The 17,650-nt window shown below is 36.8% G+C and overlaps 1 protein-coding gene across 3 annotated transcripts in view; it reads left to right on the forward strand.

The window, feature by feature from the left end:
* Positions 1-16,627, forward strand: part of LOC149785014 (cysteine-rich venom protein TEL1-like) — a 33,227-nt gene extending 16,600 nt beyond the window's left edge. For all 3 annotated transcript variants that reach the window (XM_089931175.1, XM_089931177.1, XM_089931176.1), the window contains exons 7-11: positions 3,893-3,978; positions 7,354-7,436; positions 9,460-9,564; positions 10,464-10,583; positions 16,359-16,627. In XM_089931175.1, coding sequence (XP_089787301.1) covers positions 3,893-3,978; positions 7,354-7,436; positions 9,460-9,564; positions 10,464-10,583; positions 16,359-16,522 — 558 coding nt within the window. In that variant the 3' untranslated portion in view covers positions 16,523-16,627. The remainder of the gene's footprint in view (positions 1-3,892; positions 3,979-7,353; positions 7,437-9,459; positions 9,565-10,463; positions 10,584-16,358) is intronic.
* The last annotated feature ends 1,023 nt before the right edge of the window (positions 16,628-17,650 follow it).

Below are 17,650 nucleotides of genomic sequence, written 5' to 3' on the forward strand. Positions count from 1 at the left end.
AATTTACAACATCAGAAGCATGAGACATTTTATATATGTTCCTGTTTATGATGGGGAGTCTAAGGTGATCGTTTGTACTTTTCGAAGGCAAAATATGAACTGTTACACGATGTTAACATCGTGAGCGTGTGTTAACTTATTGCATGCTACTTTGGGAATTGTTGGCCTAAAACGAATATTTTCAAGACACACTGTGCGTGTGCTTCTATTTTTTTCTTCAAATTAGTTGTTAATTCTAAAGCTGGATTAGTTCAGTCTAGTCATTTGTGCCTAAGAATGGTAATATAAAGGTAGAAAAGGCGTACAGAGATGTAAGTTAAAAAGGCGTACATGGATGAAGGTAGGAAAGACGTACAGGGATGAAGGTAGAAAAAGGCGTACATGGATGAAGGTAGAAAAGGCGTACAGAGATGTAGGTTAAAAAGGCGTACAGGGGTGAAGGTAGGAAAGACGTACAGAGATGTAGGTTAAAAAGGCGTACAGGGATGAAGGTAGGAAAGACGTACAATGCTAAAGGTAGAAAATAGTACAGGGATGAAGGTAGAAAATACGTAAAGGGATGAAGGTAGAAAAGGCGTATAGGGACTGTTATTATGAAGACGTGTGCCATATTTCACAGTATTGAAGTTCATTCCAAGTTGTTGCTCGATTAATGCGTGCCATGTTTCGCAGAACGGCATTGGCGAACTATATTTATCCGTCCGTATTTTGAATATGTTTCTCAAGTCTGGAATAATTGCTCTATTGAATATTGGGACAGATAAGAGAAAAGAATCAGTTGGAATCTTGGATTTTTGACGTAACTTTAACAATTTTTCAGTCATATCGCTACTGTGTCGGCAGTGTGGCAGTTTATAGTGACGTCTACTACTGGGGCATCATGCCGCAGACATGTAGCATGATGTCCTACCCAGTCACATTATATCGACACTAGGCCGACCAGTCCCCACACTAACCTCTTAATGCTGAGCGCACAGCGAGGCAGCTGCTAGTGCCATTTTTATAACACTTTGATACGACTCGATCAGAGTTCGAACCCACGAACTCCCGCATCCGAAGCTGACGCTCTGACCACTTAGGCCAGCGGAGTTGTCTTCTTTCGCAAAAGAGATAAAGGAGAAATGAAGCATCTCCTTATCGTCTACGTAACTACCAAAGCATGACACCCATCTCTACCGGACATAATCATTTTAGACGCACTTTCTCCCATATACGACATTATATGAGACTTCTTCTCTGAAGATATTTGATAACCTAATCTTTCTAATTTGATAAACATTTATCGAATGATATTGGCAAAGGTTGTCATAATATCCCTCATACTAAACTTGGACACTCCTTCTCAAATGAGATCTTTGCAGAGTGAATTTAGTTAACTCTCCCATGTGTGCATGTGGCAATGGCAATGAATACGTTGAGGACTGCTATTGTCCCTTATCTAATACCCCAAATAGCACTGGCTCTATCTCTTAACACAGATGTTGTGTATTTACAATTACCATCTAATTGACAAATTTGTAAATAAACAAAATTGACAAAAGTGACTTTAACCAGAGCGATGTATTCTCTCTCTCTCTTTAAATTGATTATTTAATTAAATACATACATATATATGTGTTCCCTTTTCCTTTGAAATGTTTCGTGTTCTTTAATATACCAATTCTTTTACACTGGTTTGTTTTCGGATGTACCTGAATGTTTATAAAATAACTGTTTTCTTTTAATCATTCTGTCTGTTTTGAGAATGGAAAGGACATAAATAAGTTAGACCATTAGTGTCCCATCCCATAATGTCTTATAAAACGACAATGAATTGTATTTAAAAGGATTAGCATTATCTTTTCGCGTGAGATAATGCGAGATTTGCCTTGAAGTTTGCTTCAAAATGGAAATACAGACTTTGACAGTATATAGTGTGAAATAATAAAAATAATCGAAAGTTGAAAGAAACTGTGGGCAGTTATGTAACAGAAGAATGTGGTATGTTTATGATTGATCAATAAAGATGCTGATGTATGTAATGTGTATTCGCAGAGAATAAAGCATTACAAACTGAACACGACTCTCTTTCTCCAGCATTCTGCCTCCACCCTCAGTTTTGTAAGTTGCCCGCGGACAAGTAATTTGCAAATTTGAATTTGCCCGAGCCAAAGTTTATCTTGTCCCGAGTGTCGGCAAGTGGGTTTGTAAAACCCTGCACGTTGTTAACATTGGAAAATGAAAATAAAGCTGTTTCTGGATATGCATTGATTCATGTTAACACGTGGTGAGGTGTTTGGTTTCGAAAAAGAATTGGGAGTTACCTTGGGTTTATGATATACCTATACCTTAATCTATACCCTTACCATATACCTATACCCAGCAGACACATGTCGTATGCTACCTATATACCTATACATATACCTATACCCTATATCTATACCCAGCAGACACATGTCGTATGCTACCTATATACCTATACCTATACCTATACCCTATATCTATACCCAGCAGACACATGTCGTATGCTACCTATACACCTATACCTATACCTATACCCTATATCTATACCCAGCAGACACATGTCGTATGCTACCTATATACCTATACATATACCTATACCCTATATATATACCCAGCAGACACATGTCGTATGCTACCTATATACCTATACATATACCTATACCCTATATCTATACCCAGCAGACACATGTCGTATGCTACCTATATACCTATACCTATACCTATACCCTATATCTATACCCAGCAGACACATGTCGTATGCTACCTATACACCTATACCTATACCTATACCCTATATCTATACCCAGCAGACACATGTCGTATGCTACCTATATACCTATACCTATACCTATACCCTATATCTATACCCAGCAGACACATTTCGTATGCTACCTATATACCTATACCTATGCTCTATACCTATACCCAGCAGACACAGGTCATATGCTACCTATATTTGATACATGTCATATATGCTACTTGTATTTGATATTACTGCTGTGTCATGACATGTTCGATAATCCACAAGTGTGTGAGTGAGCAATATCTATCCATACGACCTGAAAACCACCATACAAATGGAAGTGCAGTTTCCAGTGTATGAAAAACATTCCAAAAGGTGAATACAAAATGACGTTTAAAAAGTAAATGTAATGAGATGAAAAAAGTGTAATCAGGTGTATGGGAGTACTTGAAGAAATGCGCTGATGTACGGTTGACTAATACAGAACTATACAGCGAACTTAAGTATAACAACGTTTTAATACCTCTTGTATAAATGTTAATTCTACGGCAGTGTTCGTTCTTATATTAAATTTCAGTCATGCATGATACATCAGTCAAACATAAGTATACCAAAAGAGACAACATCTATGACTATAACGGTTTTCAAAATTATACTGAAGTCCTAGGCACAGCTTTAACTATGTAACTGAATTCAGGAAATCTGTCATGCAGATAAATAAGATCATCTAACACGTTTGAAATAATTAACATCGGTTGACATATTGATAAATGTATTAGAGACAGGAGAGTTTCAAGAAATTGAGGTTGGTGTATTTTTTTTCAAGACCTGTGAAGTACTAAGATTTGTGGTCCATGGCATGTTCTTTCGTTTTCATATCAAAGCATATTTTGTCTAAAATGTGACAACTAAAGTATGAACATATGAGAAATAAAAGTATACTTAAACTCAAGAAATGGCGCTAATCGTATACAAAATGCATACAAAATAGTGAATAAGTCAGAGAATACAGTTCTAACAGTTCAATTACAACGAATAGGTGATGGTTAATCAACAGCATTTTTATTAACTAATTTAGAAGTCCATAAGGAATTTGTCATTGCACATACCCCACCCCATATATATATATACATACATACATTGCAGCTGGTGTGGGCGTCAACTCGTCTGGTAGGATGTGCAGTCTCAGTATGTTCCCAGACCTACTTCTATGTCTGCAACTACGGCCCAGGGTAAGATGGCAACATCATGAATAAACACTATCCTGACACCCTTCCATTTATCTATCTATCTATCTATCTATCTATCTGTCTGTCTGTCTGTCTGTCTGTCTGTCTGTCTGTCTACCTATCTACACCACACGCACGTCTCTGTGTTCTTTATGTAAATACGTACTAGAAGAAATAATTTCGTACAACACAGATCCATTAAAACACACCTGCACTTTAGCAATGGCAGTAGGTTGAACTCGGTGTCATTAAACCGATCCCTCACCCCCACCCCGTCCCCAAATTTAATATTCGATCTAAGTGATGAAATTTAAGCTACATTACTCTGTCTGATTCAAGGCGTTTTAATAGCCATCACACGTGCAACTGTGACGTTGAATTGGCGTTAAATCAACAAGATGCAAGATTGTGGACGTATCGCAGACAAATATAACAAAAGCTTATTCAGTTTATTTATTACAATCCATCATTTTACCATATGACTGATTATATGTACACACATCCTCCTTTATGGCCTCTAAAACACAAGCTCAGCTATTTTTCACTATACTCTTTTCCGCATCACCAAAGTGAAAAGGCGCGAAATGATCAATGCAATGTCGTCGGCATACGTCAGTTTTCGAGAGAAGATGGTGTAGTTTCGCGAGTACGACCCTAGAGTGACAGTCTCTGTTGCACTTGGTGTAGGTAAACGTCGATGCTTTGCTGAGGCTGTTGTTGTTTTGCCTTCTTCCTGACTCTCTTTGCAGCGAGGTTTGTGTTCTCGCTGCCTCGGCTTTCTGAACGCCCTCTCTGACAGCAAGATGCCAGACGGAGCGGTCGTCAGCACAGCTCTCCCAGTCGTTGACGTTGAAGTTGGCTGTCTTCATGTCCTTGCCGACATCTTGTAACGCAGACGTGGCCGTCCAGTCAGTCATGCACCGTCTGCTAGCTCGCCGTACAGCAGGTCCTTGGGAATGCGGCCTGGGTCCATTCTCCGACGTGGCCGAGCCAACGAAGGCACATCTCGCTGTGAATGGAGAACATGCTGTTTATGCTGGTGCGTTCCAGAAACTCTGTTGGGTACTTTGTCCTGCCACTGGATATGCAGAATGCGCCGCAGACATCTCAGACGGAAGGTGCTGAGTTTCCTCTCATGGCTCCGTACGTGGTCCAGGCCTCGCTGATGAAATGGAATGTGCTAAGCACGCAGGCCTTCGCAGTGTTGGGGTTGTTCCAGACCCTCTGGTTCAGTCTGGCCATAACTGATGATGCCTTGGCAATCCTACTGATCCCCTCAGCATCGATGGAAAGCGAGCTGGATATGGTAGACCCAAGGTATGTGAAGTTCTCAACAACTTCCAGGTTGTACCCATCGATGGCTATGGTGGGAGTCTGCGTCCTCCTTGCAGGCCTGAGAGAAGCGACATGCCAGCTGCTGAAAGCCATCTTCTGTGTGTGATGTCAAGAATGAAATTCACGGATGAGAACCTCTGACTTTGGTCTTAGCACGGAGACGAACGATGTTAAACAGCTTGCCTTCAGCCCTGGTGTGGGCGTACACTTCCTCGCTGCAGTCCTTGAATGTGTACTGGAGACTAGGAAGGCAAATAGCGTCAGCGCAAGGACGCAGTCTTACTTCACTCCGCTGATGACTGGGAAGGCCTCCGATGTTGCGCCGTTGAAGCACACTGTGATGTGCATGGTCTCGTGGAAAGATGTGAAGGCAGCGAGTAGTCGGAGGGGGGGGGGGGTAGCCGATCTTCTGCAGGAGCCTGAAGAGTCTGCTCCGGTTGACCAGGTCAAACACCTTCGTCAGTTCTATGAAGGCGATGTAGAGGGGCATCTGCTGCTCACGACACTTCTCCTGCAACTAGCCTAATGAGAAGATCATGTCTACAGTTGACCGGCCAGCTCGGAAGCCACACTGGGACTATGGCTAGACGTGGAAGGCTAGGGCCTGCAAGCGCGCTAGGGCCACGCGGTCGAAACACTTTCCGACGATGCTAAGGAGGGAGATGCCCGGTAGTTGTTTCAGTCGCTACGGCCTCCTTTGTTCTTGTGCAAAATGACGATGTTGTCGTCTCGCATGTCCTTTTGGGTGTTTCCCTGTTCTCAGCAGAGGCAGAGGAGTTCGTTCAGGGGCTGAAGCAGCGCTGGTTTCCCGCTCTTGAGGACTTCAGTCCGGATGCCGTCTCTCCTAGGGGCCTTCCCACGATCGATGCAGTCGATGGCCTTTCTAAGCTCTTCCAGGGTGTCAGGTGGGTCTGGTTCCTCCATGACTGGCATGTCTGGGATGGCGTCCAGGGCATTGTCGGTGACGACGTTTTGGGTTGCATACAGCTCGAGACAGTGCTCAACCCAGCGCTACAGCTGTTTAATCTGGCATATGATAACTTCGCCAGACTTGGACTTAAGGGGGAGGTCTAGGAGGGGACTATCGCCTGCTTGACACCCTCGTAAGTGCCACTTGCATCTCCGGTGTCGGCAGCTATCTGAACTGGTGCAGAGGTTCAGCCTATATGTGTTTGCGCAGTGGCGAGAGGTCTGCTGAACGTTGTTTCGGGCAGTCCTGAGGGCTTATAGTGTACTCGGGCTAGCCACAGCCTAGAAAGCCAGGACGGCTTTCCTTTACGCCTCAGTCAAGGGCTCCATCTCCTCCCAGTTGGCCTCGTACCAGCCGGTGTTTTTTGCGCTCCTTCCTTCCATAGTTAGCAATGGCTGAATTGTACACATGGTCTCAGAGGTGGGATCAATTGGAGTCGATGGTGTCATCAGGTGTCTCTTTCGTAGAGTAAAGTTAAGATTATCAACACTACAAGACAGGTAATACCGTGTTATTATTGTTGATGATGCAAAATAATGCGGATATATATTAGTACTGATATAATTATATTATCATACAAGTATGACTGCTTTATTCGAGTGAAAGTAAGTAAATACTGGCGACGATTAAATGGTCATATAACTGTTTCAAAAATATTATTGAACATGATATAACTGTGTCTCATAAGACATAATCTAACTGTCTCATATATCATGATATAACTGTGTCTCATAAGACATAATATAACTGTCTCATATAGCATGATATAACTGTGTCTCATAAGATATAATATAACTGTCTCATATAACATAACTTTGTCTCATAAGACATAATATAACTGTCTCATACAGCATGATAGAACTGTCTCATAGGACATATAACTGTCTCATATAACACGATAGAACTGTGTCTCATAAGACATAATATAGCTGTCTCATATAACATGATATAACCTTGTCTCATATAAGACAATATATTTTGTTTCATATAAGGTGCTATATATAATCAAATATATATTTTTTCTGTATAACATGTACTTTTAAAGAAACGTAATTAAACATTTCTCACTGTAGAGGAAATGATGGAAACCTGGGAACTCCGTACAAAAATGGAACATCTTGTGCTCGTTGTAAAAAATGCAACGATAATTTATGTGGTACGTGTTTTTTCATATATCTTTGAATCATGTCCTAACTTAATCTTATTTTTGGAGTAATAATTGACTCGTAAATGTATTTACTTTTGACATCTATGCTTGATACAAAACAATAGGTGAAACCTTCGTTATATAAGCATGACCAGGCACATTTATTTTGCAAGAAGTAAAACTGGATTAAGTATTGAAAAGTGCATATTCATGCAAATGGAACTGTTAGTCGCGTCAGGGAGGATGTCATCATGGTGTATGATTGAGGGCGTACACTGGGCTACATATGGGGAAACTGTTACGAATCTATGGTCTAAAACTAAGTAACAGAAAAGAGCGACAACTAACAAGTTTAGTAAAATTTAACAAATATTTTATTTCCTTAGAAAACGAAGTGAAAAATTAAAAACAAACGCACAGTATTAAGATTTTGTAATAACAGTTATATCAAAGTCCAAAATGGTAGAATATTCTGAATGAATGCCAGTGATATTCCGAATGAAATGCAATCATAAATGTGCTGATGTATAAATAGCTTGGATTAGTGATTATGGGCTAACAGTCTTGATGTATGACAATGATATAATCCAAAATGTCTTTAAACAGAAAAGAAGTTACAAATAGGAATGAATATTTCTGATGTAAACCGACGTAGTATAAAATCGTAAGACACAATAAAATGACAGTGATAAAGGTAACATCTTAATTTCCAGTGCATTATAAGTTAATAAGAAGATCAGGTCTATTGATAAAATTTTAGTAAAGAACTTGGCAAATATTGGTGCACCAGATCTCCTGAACGGAAACCAATGGCCTGAACCCAAATCAAGTAAACATGTTTACCTACAAGTAATAATGATTTTAAAATATAATCTACAATCAAGGACAAAATTAGCTACGTAATATATTCTTTACACAAAACATTACATTAGTCAGTTAGGTCTAAACTCTTACCCTCAATTATGGTTTTTTTAAAAATCAATATCACAATACAGATTAAATATACATAGCACATTCTAGTGTATGATTGATGACGTATACTGGGATACATACGAGGAAGAAAAAGCTTTTATTTTATTTAGATTGTTGAGCCAAAAGTTCTACTCACAATGCATCGATGCAATAAAATCTACAACGATTAATACTATGTTTAACCGATAAATGAATAACATACCGTAGACGATTCATATTATAAAGGAAATAACATACATTGTGCTCAATAAAACTATATAATTAGAGTGCCTTCTTAAAGAATTGTCTCCATTTTGTTTTTAAATGCAGCGAGATTTGAACGTGATTGATAGTACGGTCTGAGTTGTTTAAATCAGATCATGACCCGTTGCATGCAAAACTTACCTATCGAAATTCAGTTTTGTCTTTTTTGCATACTAAATTGGAACATGTAAGAACAGCGCGTGTTGCGTCTGCGAAAGAAAGAATTGAGAGACTTTAGTACAAGGTTGCTTTTAATTTTACATATGATAAAGTAATTCAGTGTTTTATTCTCTGTTTGAAAGGTAAGCGCTTACAGTTATTATATAACAATTTTAAAAGGCGTTAAATTTCTCTCATCTGAATTGGTTCTAGTTATATTTTATAAATATATATCAGTGATCAAATGATCTAGAATGTACCAATACAAAAAATGTCTTCTTGAGGAATAATAAAACTGATGTAAAAGTTCTTTTTAGGTATAATAAAACTAATGTAAAACGTCCTTTTCAGGTATAATGAAACAAACTGATGAAAAAGTCCATTTTAGATACAATGAAAGTCTTGTAAAAAGTCCATTTTTATTTTCTACTTAAAGTTTATTTGACAGTTTCCATTTGTAATAATTTGAAAGAGAAGTTGCTTCCTACCGAACTTATATATATATATATATATATATATATATATATATATATATATATATATATATATATATATATATATATATATATATATATATATATATATATATATATATATATATATCTTTCAGGAGGGAGTGTCGTTTATACAATTCTAAAATATGCCCTCTTTTTTAAAGATTGCGGAGACTTAGTGTGCCTGAACGGCGGTGTTTTGAATACAACCACGTGTTCATGTTCTTGCAATGTAGGAGTGGCATTCTATGAAGCCAACAAATGTCGACGTAAGTTTATTGGCAATTCCTTCCTGTTCTTGCAATGTAGGAGTGGCATTCTATGAAGCCAACAAATGTCGACGTAAGTTTATTGGCAATTCCTTCCTGTTCTTGCAATGTAGGAGTGGCATTCTATGAAGCCAACAAATGTCGACGTAAGTTTATTGGCAATTCCTTCCTGTTCTTGCAATGTAGGAGTGGCATTCTATGAAGCCAACAATTGTCGACGTAAGTTTATTGGCAATTCCTTCCTGTTCTTGCAATGTAGGAGTGGCATTCTATGAAGCCAACAAATGTCGACGTAAGTTTATTGGCAATTACTTCCTGTTCTTGCAATGTAGGAGTGGCATTCTATGAAGCCAACAATTGTCGACGTAAGTTTATTGGCAATTCGTCCATGTTCTTGCTTTTCCTGAACTAATTAGCTTATCAAAACTTTTGGAAGAAAATTGTTGACGGACTAAGTATTTTTATATTTTTCTAGGAGTATATGGTAAGCAACTGAGATGTATTACAACGATATTAATTGCATCTGGTGTTTGATCCATGTCATTCAAAAAATGTTAAAATTATGTAGTATAATTCAAGAATTACATGAACAAAGTCAGAAAGAATTTTTGGATGAAGTTATATTTATCTTTCAGTTTAAGTATTGTATCAGTCCCATTCGGACACATTTATATCCTTCCTTCTGCATTCTTTATAATAGAAGTATTTTAGATATAACTGGGATATATAGAATTGGAAAGCATGTATTTCGTTTTGAACTAGTTGGAGACCCTGCATGTTCAACAAAGATTAGATGTACGAGTATTCTTCAGATGGAGATAAAACACATAATAAGTTGTTGTCATGCATCTAATTTTCAATCGTTCTAACTCTAAGAAATACATCATTATATTTTCCAGTAAATTGTACATTGGGTACGGACCATCAAGCATGCGGAACACCGCCATTTACAGCGGACACATGTAGTACCAACACAGGAACGGTTCAATACTGTCCAGAGCTATGTAAAGTTTGTCCATGTGAGTGAGTTTAGTGTTATCATTGCATATTTTAGCATTGACAATTATTCCTATTACAAACCAATAAGTCGATTTTGAATCATTGAGATAGTTGATTAAGCATTTTTGTCCTATAGCTACTGTAAATAATACAGATATGCCAGTGTGGAAAGGTTCACAATTTTCACACCAACCCACTTTTAATGAGAAATTAAAAAACAGGAGTCTTGGTCCAGCGGATACGAAATCAATGTCTTCTGCTAGTACACGGATAACACTTTATAAATCAATTGGTATTGCCTTGGCAACTGATGCCGTTGGTTCAAGGTTTAATGCGCCTGGAGTCAAAATGTTATTTCTATGCATACAGTACACCTGCGCCCTCTCGTCGTTTCATCATCAAGTAAACCTTAAATTTTAATTCTTGGTCTTGATTTAAAAGAAGTATAATATAGGTCTTTGGCATTATACTGGAGTCTAAATTACTTCAAATTACAAGGCATTTGGAAGTGAGTCTAACATCAGATGGGTGCCAATAGACCTGAGTTCAAATTACTTCAGATTACAAGGCATTTGGAAGGGAGTCTAACATCAGATGGGTGCCAATAGACCTGAGTTCAAATTACTTCAAATTACAAGGCGTTTGGAAGGGAGTCTAACATCAGATGGATGCCAATAGACTTCAGTTCAAATTACTTCAAATTACAATGCATTTGGAAGGGAGTCTAACATCAGATGGGTGCCAATAGACTTCAGTTCAAATTACTTCAAATTACAATGCATTTGGAAGGGAGTCTAACATCAGATGGATGCCAATAGACTTCAGTTCAAATTGCTTCAAATTACAAGGTATTTGAAAAACTGTGGTGCATCCATTATCCAGACACTACAGTGTCGATTTTAGGCTGCGCCCTTGCAACCATTATCCTTATTTTCACCTTTGGTGCAAGATACTTCCCTCGGGGGAAATCGTGGCGCGCATATAAAAGACGTCAGGAAAAAAGATCAATGTATAGAATGCGCTCATCGTCAAAGACTCGTTAGACGATCAATTTCATTGGTTGACAGTAATGTCCTATTGGTTTTGATTAGCTGGGACACCAACCGAGAGTACATGATCCATGATCAGTGATAGAAACTGTAAAGAAGAGAAAACTGACTCTTCAGCAAAGGCATTGTTGTATTCATTTATTTCCAAAGTATCGTATAGAAAGGACAAAATGTAGATTCTAATGTCCAAATTATTTATAGGGAAATGGCTACTTCAGCTACGTAAGGCTCGAACCAAGATATGCTGATAATGATTTCAGACGCCTTGGTCGTGGATTTGATCATTTCTGCATTATAGATTATAGCACGATTGTCTAAAGTTTACTTATCAAATAAAATGGCAGTGTTCTAACAGTGGTGCAAAAAAAGTAAAAGTGAATATTTATTGCGAATGCATGTTTTAATGATATTGTTTGAATTTCTTAAATAAATAAGTAACAGCTAAGGATATCTGTAAACCTTTTCTCGCTAAAGGTTGCCACTTTTGTTTATCTAATACAAGAAATTGAGTCCAACGGTGCACTTGAAGTTATCACCCAAGCTGATTTGTTATAAGAAACCTGCGGTGACGACTCTCTTAAGTTCCCGCAAAAAAAAAAAGGCGAAGAATCCGGTTCCAGACCAGTAACTCAAAATCCAGAGGTGACTGCCAGCAGTAAATGTTGATTTTTTAAATCAAAGTCAGTTATGAAACGTTAAAGACCATACCCATACATATACACATGCAAATTAGTTTCAATATCCCTTTAATATGCTTAAAAATAATAATAAAGAAAAAAAATCATAATACAAAGAGTTTAAATAAATTCATATTATAAAGATTAAGAAATTCGTATAAAGGAGATATAAATATTTCTGACTTTATGATGGCAACAACCAAAATGTGTCTGATATTGGGTCATATTTCAAGATAATCCTCACTGGACAAATTCTACAATCTGGCTCTGTGAATGCTCAATTTAACTAAACGAAAAGACTTTATAAATTGGCCCATTCAAGAGGATGAACACGTTGACTAAAAGCAGCTCTACCATAGAAACAGACCTATGAACATTATGAATGAATCCCAAATGGATAATGTTGCTGAATGTTCATTCAACGTTTACTATACCAAATTTGGACTGGAAATAAGCAAAAGCTTAAGATGTTTTGATAGGAATTAATATTTGGAATTGCACATAGATATACATCACCATCTCGGAGGAAGCTCACACATTTATTTGCTTAAATGAGTTAATAACCAAACATAAAAAGGTATTCTTAATGCAAATGCAATGATAATAATTGTGTTTTATACACTGCACAATCAGTTTGTAAATAGCCCTCAATCATAAGAGACCATGACATTACAAGTTGTATAGGTACAGTCATTGATTCAAACATGTCCAGCACAAATAGAAGGCATCAACTATTTTAAAATGAATTTGATATATATGTCGATAGAATTGGAGAGAGAGGTGTTCGCATCCTGATCTTATTTCACTGTGGCGATCATAATCAATATCAAAAAGGAAGGCACCATTACGTTGGAATAAAGTCTTCTTGTTTTCAAGGATGGTGACATAACAAATAAACAGAAAAGGAAACATGTTTGTTATAAAAATGCCTGATGTTTCCAATACACCAGGAAAATTAGCAGAGCACAAAAGATCATGTTATAATGAAGAAACCTTTTTATTGATATAACGTCTACAGAAGGATCAGTTGTAAACTTCAAAAGCTACCTAAACCAATTTAATGTTCTTTATGTTATTTATTGACATTTTGAATGGACCAGTGTACCTGTGAAAGTGAAATCGACAAAGTGGCCGAATCTCAATATCACTGCTGGATAATCAAATCAATGTGCATTGGAGTATTTTACAATTCGGTTAGATTTCAAAACTAGTTTCATAGGAATTAAAGCCAACAAACAAAAAGCCTCTGTTGATGTCAGGAAAATGAAACGTATTTCAATTCAATATATATATATGTATCATATTTGTAAGGAAGAAATGAGTTAAAATAACATCAGAGATCATTAACACATAACATACAAGAATATGCGAATGATGCCTAGCATTATTTATTCACAAACTGTTCCGTTATTCATCAAAAAGCTCGCAAAAATTGATCAGGATAAAGAAATAAAACTTATTTCGAACAACGACGAAAAGATATAATTTAGCAGAGATTCCATAGCTGGTAGGGTCATAAAAGAAGGAACACAGGGAGTTAAAAGGAGAATCTAGTTTGTAGGTACATTGGATTGACAGGATGGTCCATAGAACAGCTGGATAAAATTTGAGTGATGGAACACTGAATAGATTCCATCTATCCAATTTAAGTATGTCAGAAAAGACATTTACCCTCATGAATACACAGATCTGAATGATTTAACGAAACAGTTATACCATCCAAAAAGATATGAAGGGTGTCATGTATAATATTGCAGTCAAACACTTGGAGATTTTTACGATTGTTATATTAAAAATGAATACTAGCATATAATATGTAAATAATATTTAGAATTTAGGTATTTCAATGTGATCTATTCCAAACTAGATATTCCTGTCGTCTTTCGTTTTACAACATAGAGACAAATACAGCCAAGCTACAGCCTCAAACAAACTCTTTTTGTACGAAAATTGTACTCGCAATCTTGTATATTTTAGGAAGATTTTACAGTCAAGCATTGTTTTAATTAAATGTATTTTTATTTATTACATTCCCGTTTAATTTTTCTCTCCAATAATTGATATATGTACAAGAAACTGTACGGTTTGAATCACATTAAAGATGTAGTGAATGCTGTTATTTGACAGCAATTTAAACGAACATTTGGAGAATACCCGGAGTTGATAAATTATCTACAGGCCTAATTTATTAAGAAGCAAACAGGCCGACCGTCCAAAACAGGATTTTCATTTTCAAACATTGCAACGTGCCTTCAGTCTTATCTAATGAATACATTATTTCAGGTTTATGTCAAATTTTGGCATTAATATTATGAATTCCAAAAAAGCTAACTCGAATGCAGGGTTACCATGCTCTGCTTTAAATGGAACAATGTTTTATATACATTATGCCAGTGTTTTTGTTCACAAATTGTAGACAGATATAGAACATTTTACGAGATCTTCAATGTGTATTGTAACATTAGATGAATAAAATGTGCTTGCCTGCAGCAAATACATACTACATTCATTCCTCACACCGTGACGTACTAACCCTCTTGCCAACGGTGGCTGGTACTGCTGATCTCCATGCTATCATTAACGACCGTATCTTGTAAATTTGCATATTCTCTTTTATCCGAACTTCCAAACAAGACGTTATCTCCAGATGCTGACGTAGTTGACTGTTGGGGTTCGTGTTAAAGTATTATACAAGTGGTTTGGTTTGTGCACCAATGCGGCAGAAAATTTAGATTTTATTTTATCTTGTGATGAAATTATGTGAGTATGTATATATATATATATATATATATATATATATATATATATATATATATATATATATATATATATATATATGTATGTACGTACGTACGTACGCATGCACACACGTACGTGTGTTGCCGATAAAATTTGGGCATTCTAATACAGGAATACAAAACAAGGAGGAAGGCATCAAAGGGTAATATCCTTAAAATACAATGTTTTATTTTTAAAAGTCCAAGACCTCAGGATGATAATAATCACGTGACACATACCAGAGCGAACAGGTTACCTCCATTATCTATTCTTACGACACGTGGAGGGCTCATTTGAAATCTCCGTGACAAAAACAATCCTAAAATCCTAAAATACGACTTCCTTGTTAATTAAGTAGAAATGTATGTCACAAAAAGCATTAAATAGCTTACTTTATTGATTTTCGAAGCTGCATTTAAAGTAATTTTGACATTACAACGTTACGTTTTTTCAGTCGTGATAAGATTCGAGCTAACCAAAGGTCTCACCTACTGTAAACATGGTTTTTCTAGTGTAGGTTAAAGTCGTGTATAATGTGCCTTCTATCCCACCATCATTAAATCCATTTTTTAACAGTCAGATTCGCTTGCATCCACTAAAAGTCGGTCTAGTTTTGCCATTTATAATACATGCAGTCAAAATCCGCAGGAAGTGTTTATGGAATATTCATCATATGAAAGCTAGGGCCTAAGGGCGAGAACTCCAGATCGTACAGTCCCCAAACTGTCTGAGCTCATAAAAGTGAGTCAAATTCACTCATGAATCCAAAATAAGAGTCCCTGATCCATGAGTAGACATAGGAGTGATTGTGTAGTTACTAGCTTTGTTCTTAAAGAAGTTCTAGAAAACTGATTGTAGAACATGTGTACATAAGCTCAGCTCATTTAATAATGACTAAGTGATCGGCCAACGATAAAAGACCATAGTTTTGAAATGAGAAGGGACTTGTATGAATAAAAAATCTAGCAAGATTTAATTGTGTAAAATAGGAATACCTGGATATGACATGATACTGTAACTTTAACTTTAACACGAAATTTAGAAATTAAGTGCCTGTGGCAAAATGTGATAACGTTGTGCTATACGGCCCTCTGTTAACTAGGTCACTGGTCGATACAATACTGCCACAGGGGGCACACTCAGCATATTCCTGGGTAAACCTGTGAGAGCATGGGGACTTATCGTGCGATGTAAAACTAGATATTAAGTCCCCCAAGTCATCCAATTTTTATTTATCACTAACTCCTTGAAACAAAATTAAATGATTTGCGATGCCAATATTTGTTTCCAGATGCTGGAATTGATTATAAAAACAAGGACACCGGTAGCCATAAAGACACGGACACCGGTAGCCATAAAGACACGGGCAAGGGAAGCAAGAGTACGGCCGCGGGCATCGCCATCTTACCGGTAGTCATAGTATTACTGGCACTAGTCGCATTGGCTACAACGTGAACAGGAGTCGATGACATACGATTATTGCGATTTGTTGGACGAAAGGATAAATCATCCGTTTGTTTTCTACTGGCTCTCTGATATAATTTTTATATTTATGTTTCAACCTCTTTTATACAATAAATTTTGTACTTTCCAAACTTTTTGTATTTGTTTATAACTTTGCAGTCTCTCTACTTAGCACTATTTTAATGACAACTAAAGATTCAAAAACACACATTATAAATATTTCATGTTTGTGCCGAGGTCGAAGTGAAGACTGACTATTGTGTGAAATTATGGACGTTTCCTTTCAGAAAGGATTTTGCATTAGAGATGAGATTGTTTTTTTTTTACCATTGAAACTTATAAATTAAATTAAACTTATAATCGTATTGAATACACTAAAATAAATAGTTACCAGTTACAAGTGTCACTTAAAAGAATGGCTCAAAAAGGTTTTAATTTTCAAACTTTGTTTTGCGTACAACACACCGGACTACTTTCGTTGCCAACATATGAAAGGTTATTGCACTCTAGACATGGCTCCATAAAGGCGACCATTTTGGTATTTTCTTCTGTGAATTATGTATAGAATTTGACGATCGTGAGTTTTTCACACCGACGTGTGATGTGGTGTCTTGGTGCTAATGAAACTACTGTCGGAACTTGTGGATATACATATACATATTATCTCTGCTACATATCGTATTGAATCCTAAACATAAATACATAATTTTTATAAACGACAAACATAATTCCACCGGACCTAAGATACACACTTTATCATCACATAATAATGAGTAAGTTCTTTAAATTAAGAAATACGTTGTCTTTTAAATAGCCAGTGAAAACCAGGAAAGAAAATCTGAGAAAATATTTATCTTAAAAAATTTGACCCTGTGTAAAATACGAAACTGTATAGCTCCACCTTAAACGTCAAGGCATGGCAGTAGTGTCCCCTGGAATAGCTGTAATGAAAGTAGCCATGTCTAATACTCGATAATCTATCCATTGAAAAAACCCTAAAATTTGCCAGTCGGCTCTCGAGAATTTAACGTGAGCAGTTCATAACAACGATAATATGCATCAGTACTATTACCAAAGGTTTTATCGTCGACTTTGTTCAGTTTAGTTGTTTTATTTTGT

This window comes from Sinohyriopsis cumingii, chromosome 13 (assembly GCF_028554795.1).
Source record: "Sinohyriopsis cumingii isolate HCF-2022 chromosome 13, ASM2855479v2, whole genome shotgun sequence".
Classification (NCBI taxonomy): domain Eukaryota; kingdom Metazoa; phylum Mollusca; class Bivalvia; order Unionida; family Unionidae; genus Sinohyriopsis; species Sinohyriopsis cumingii.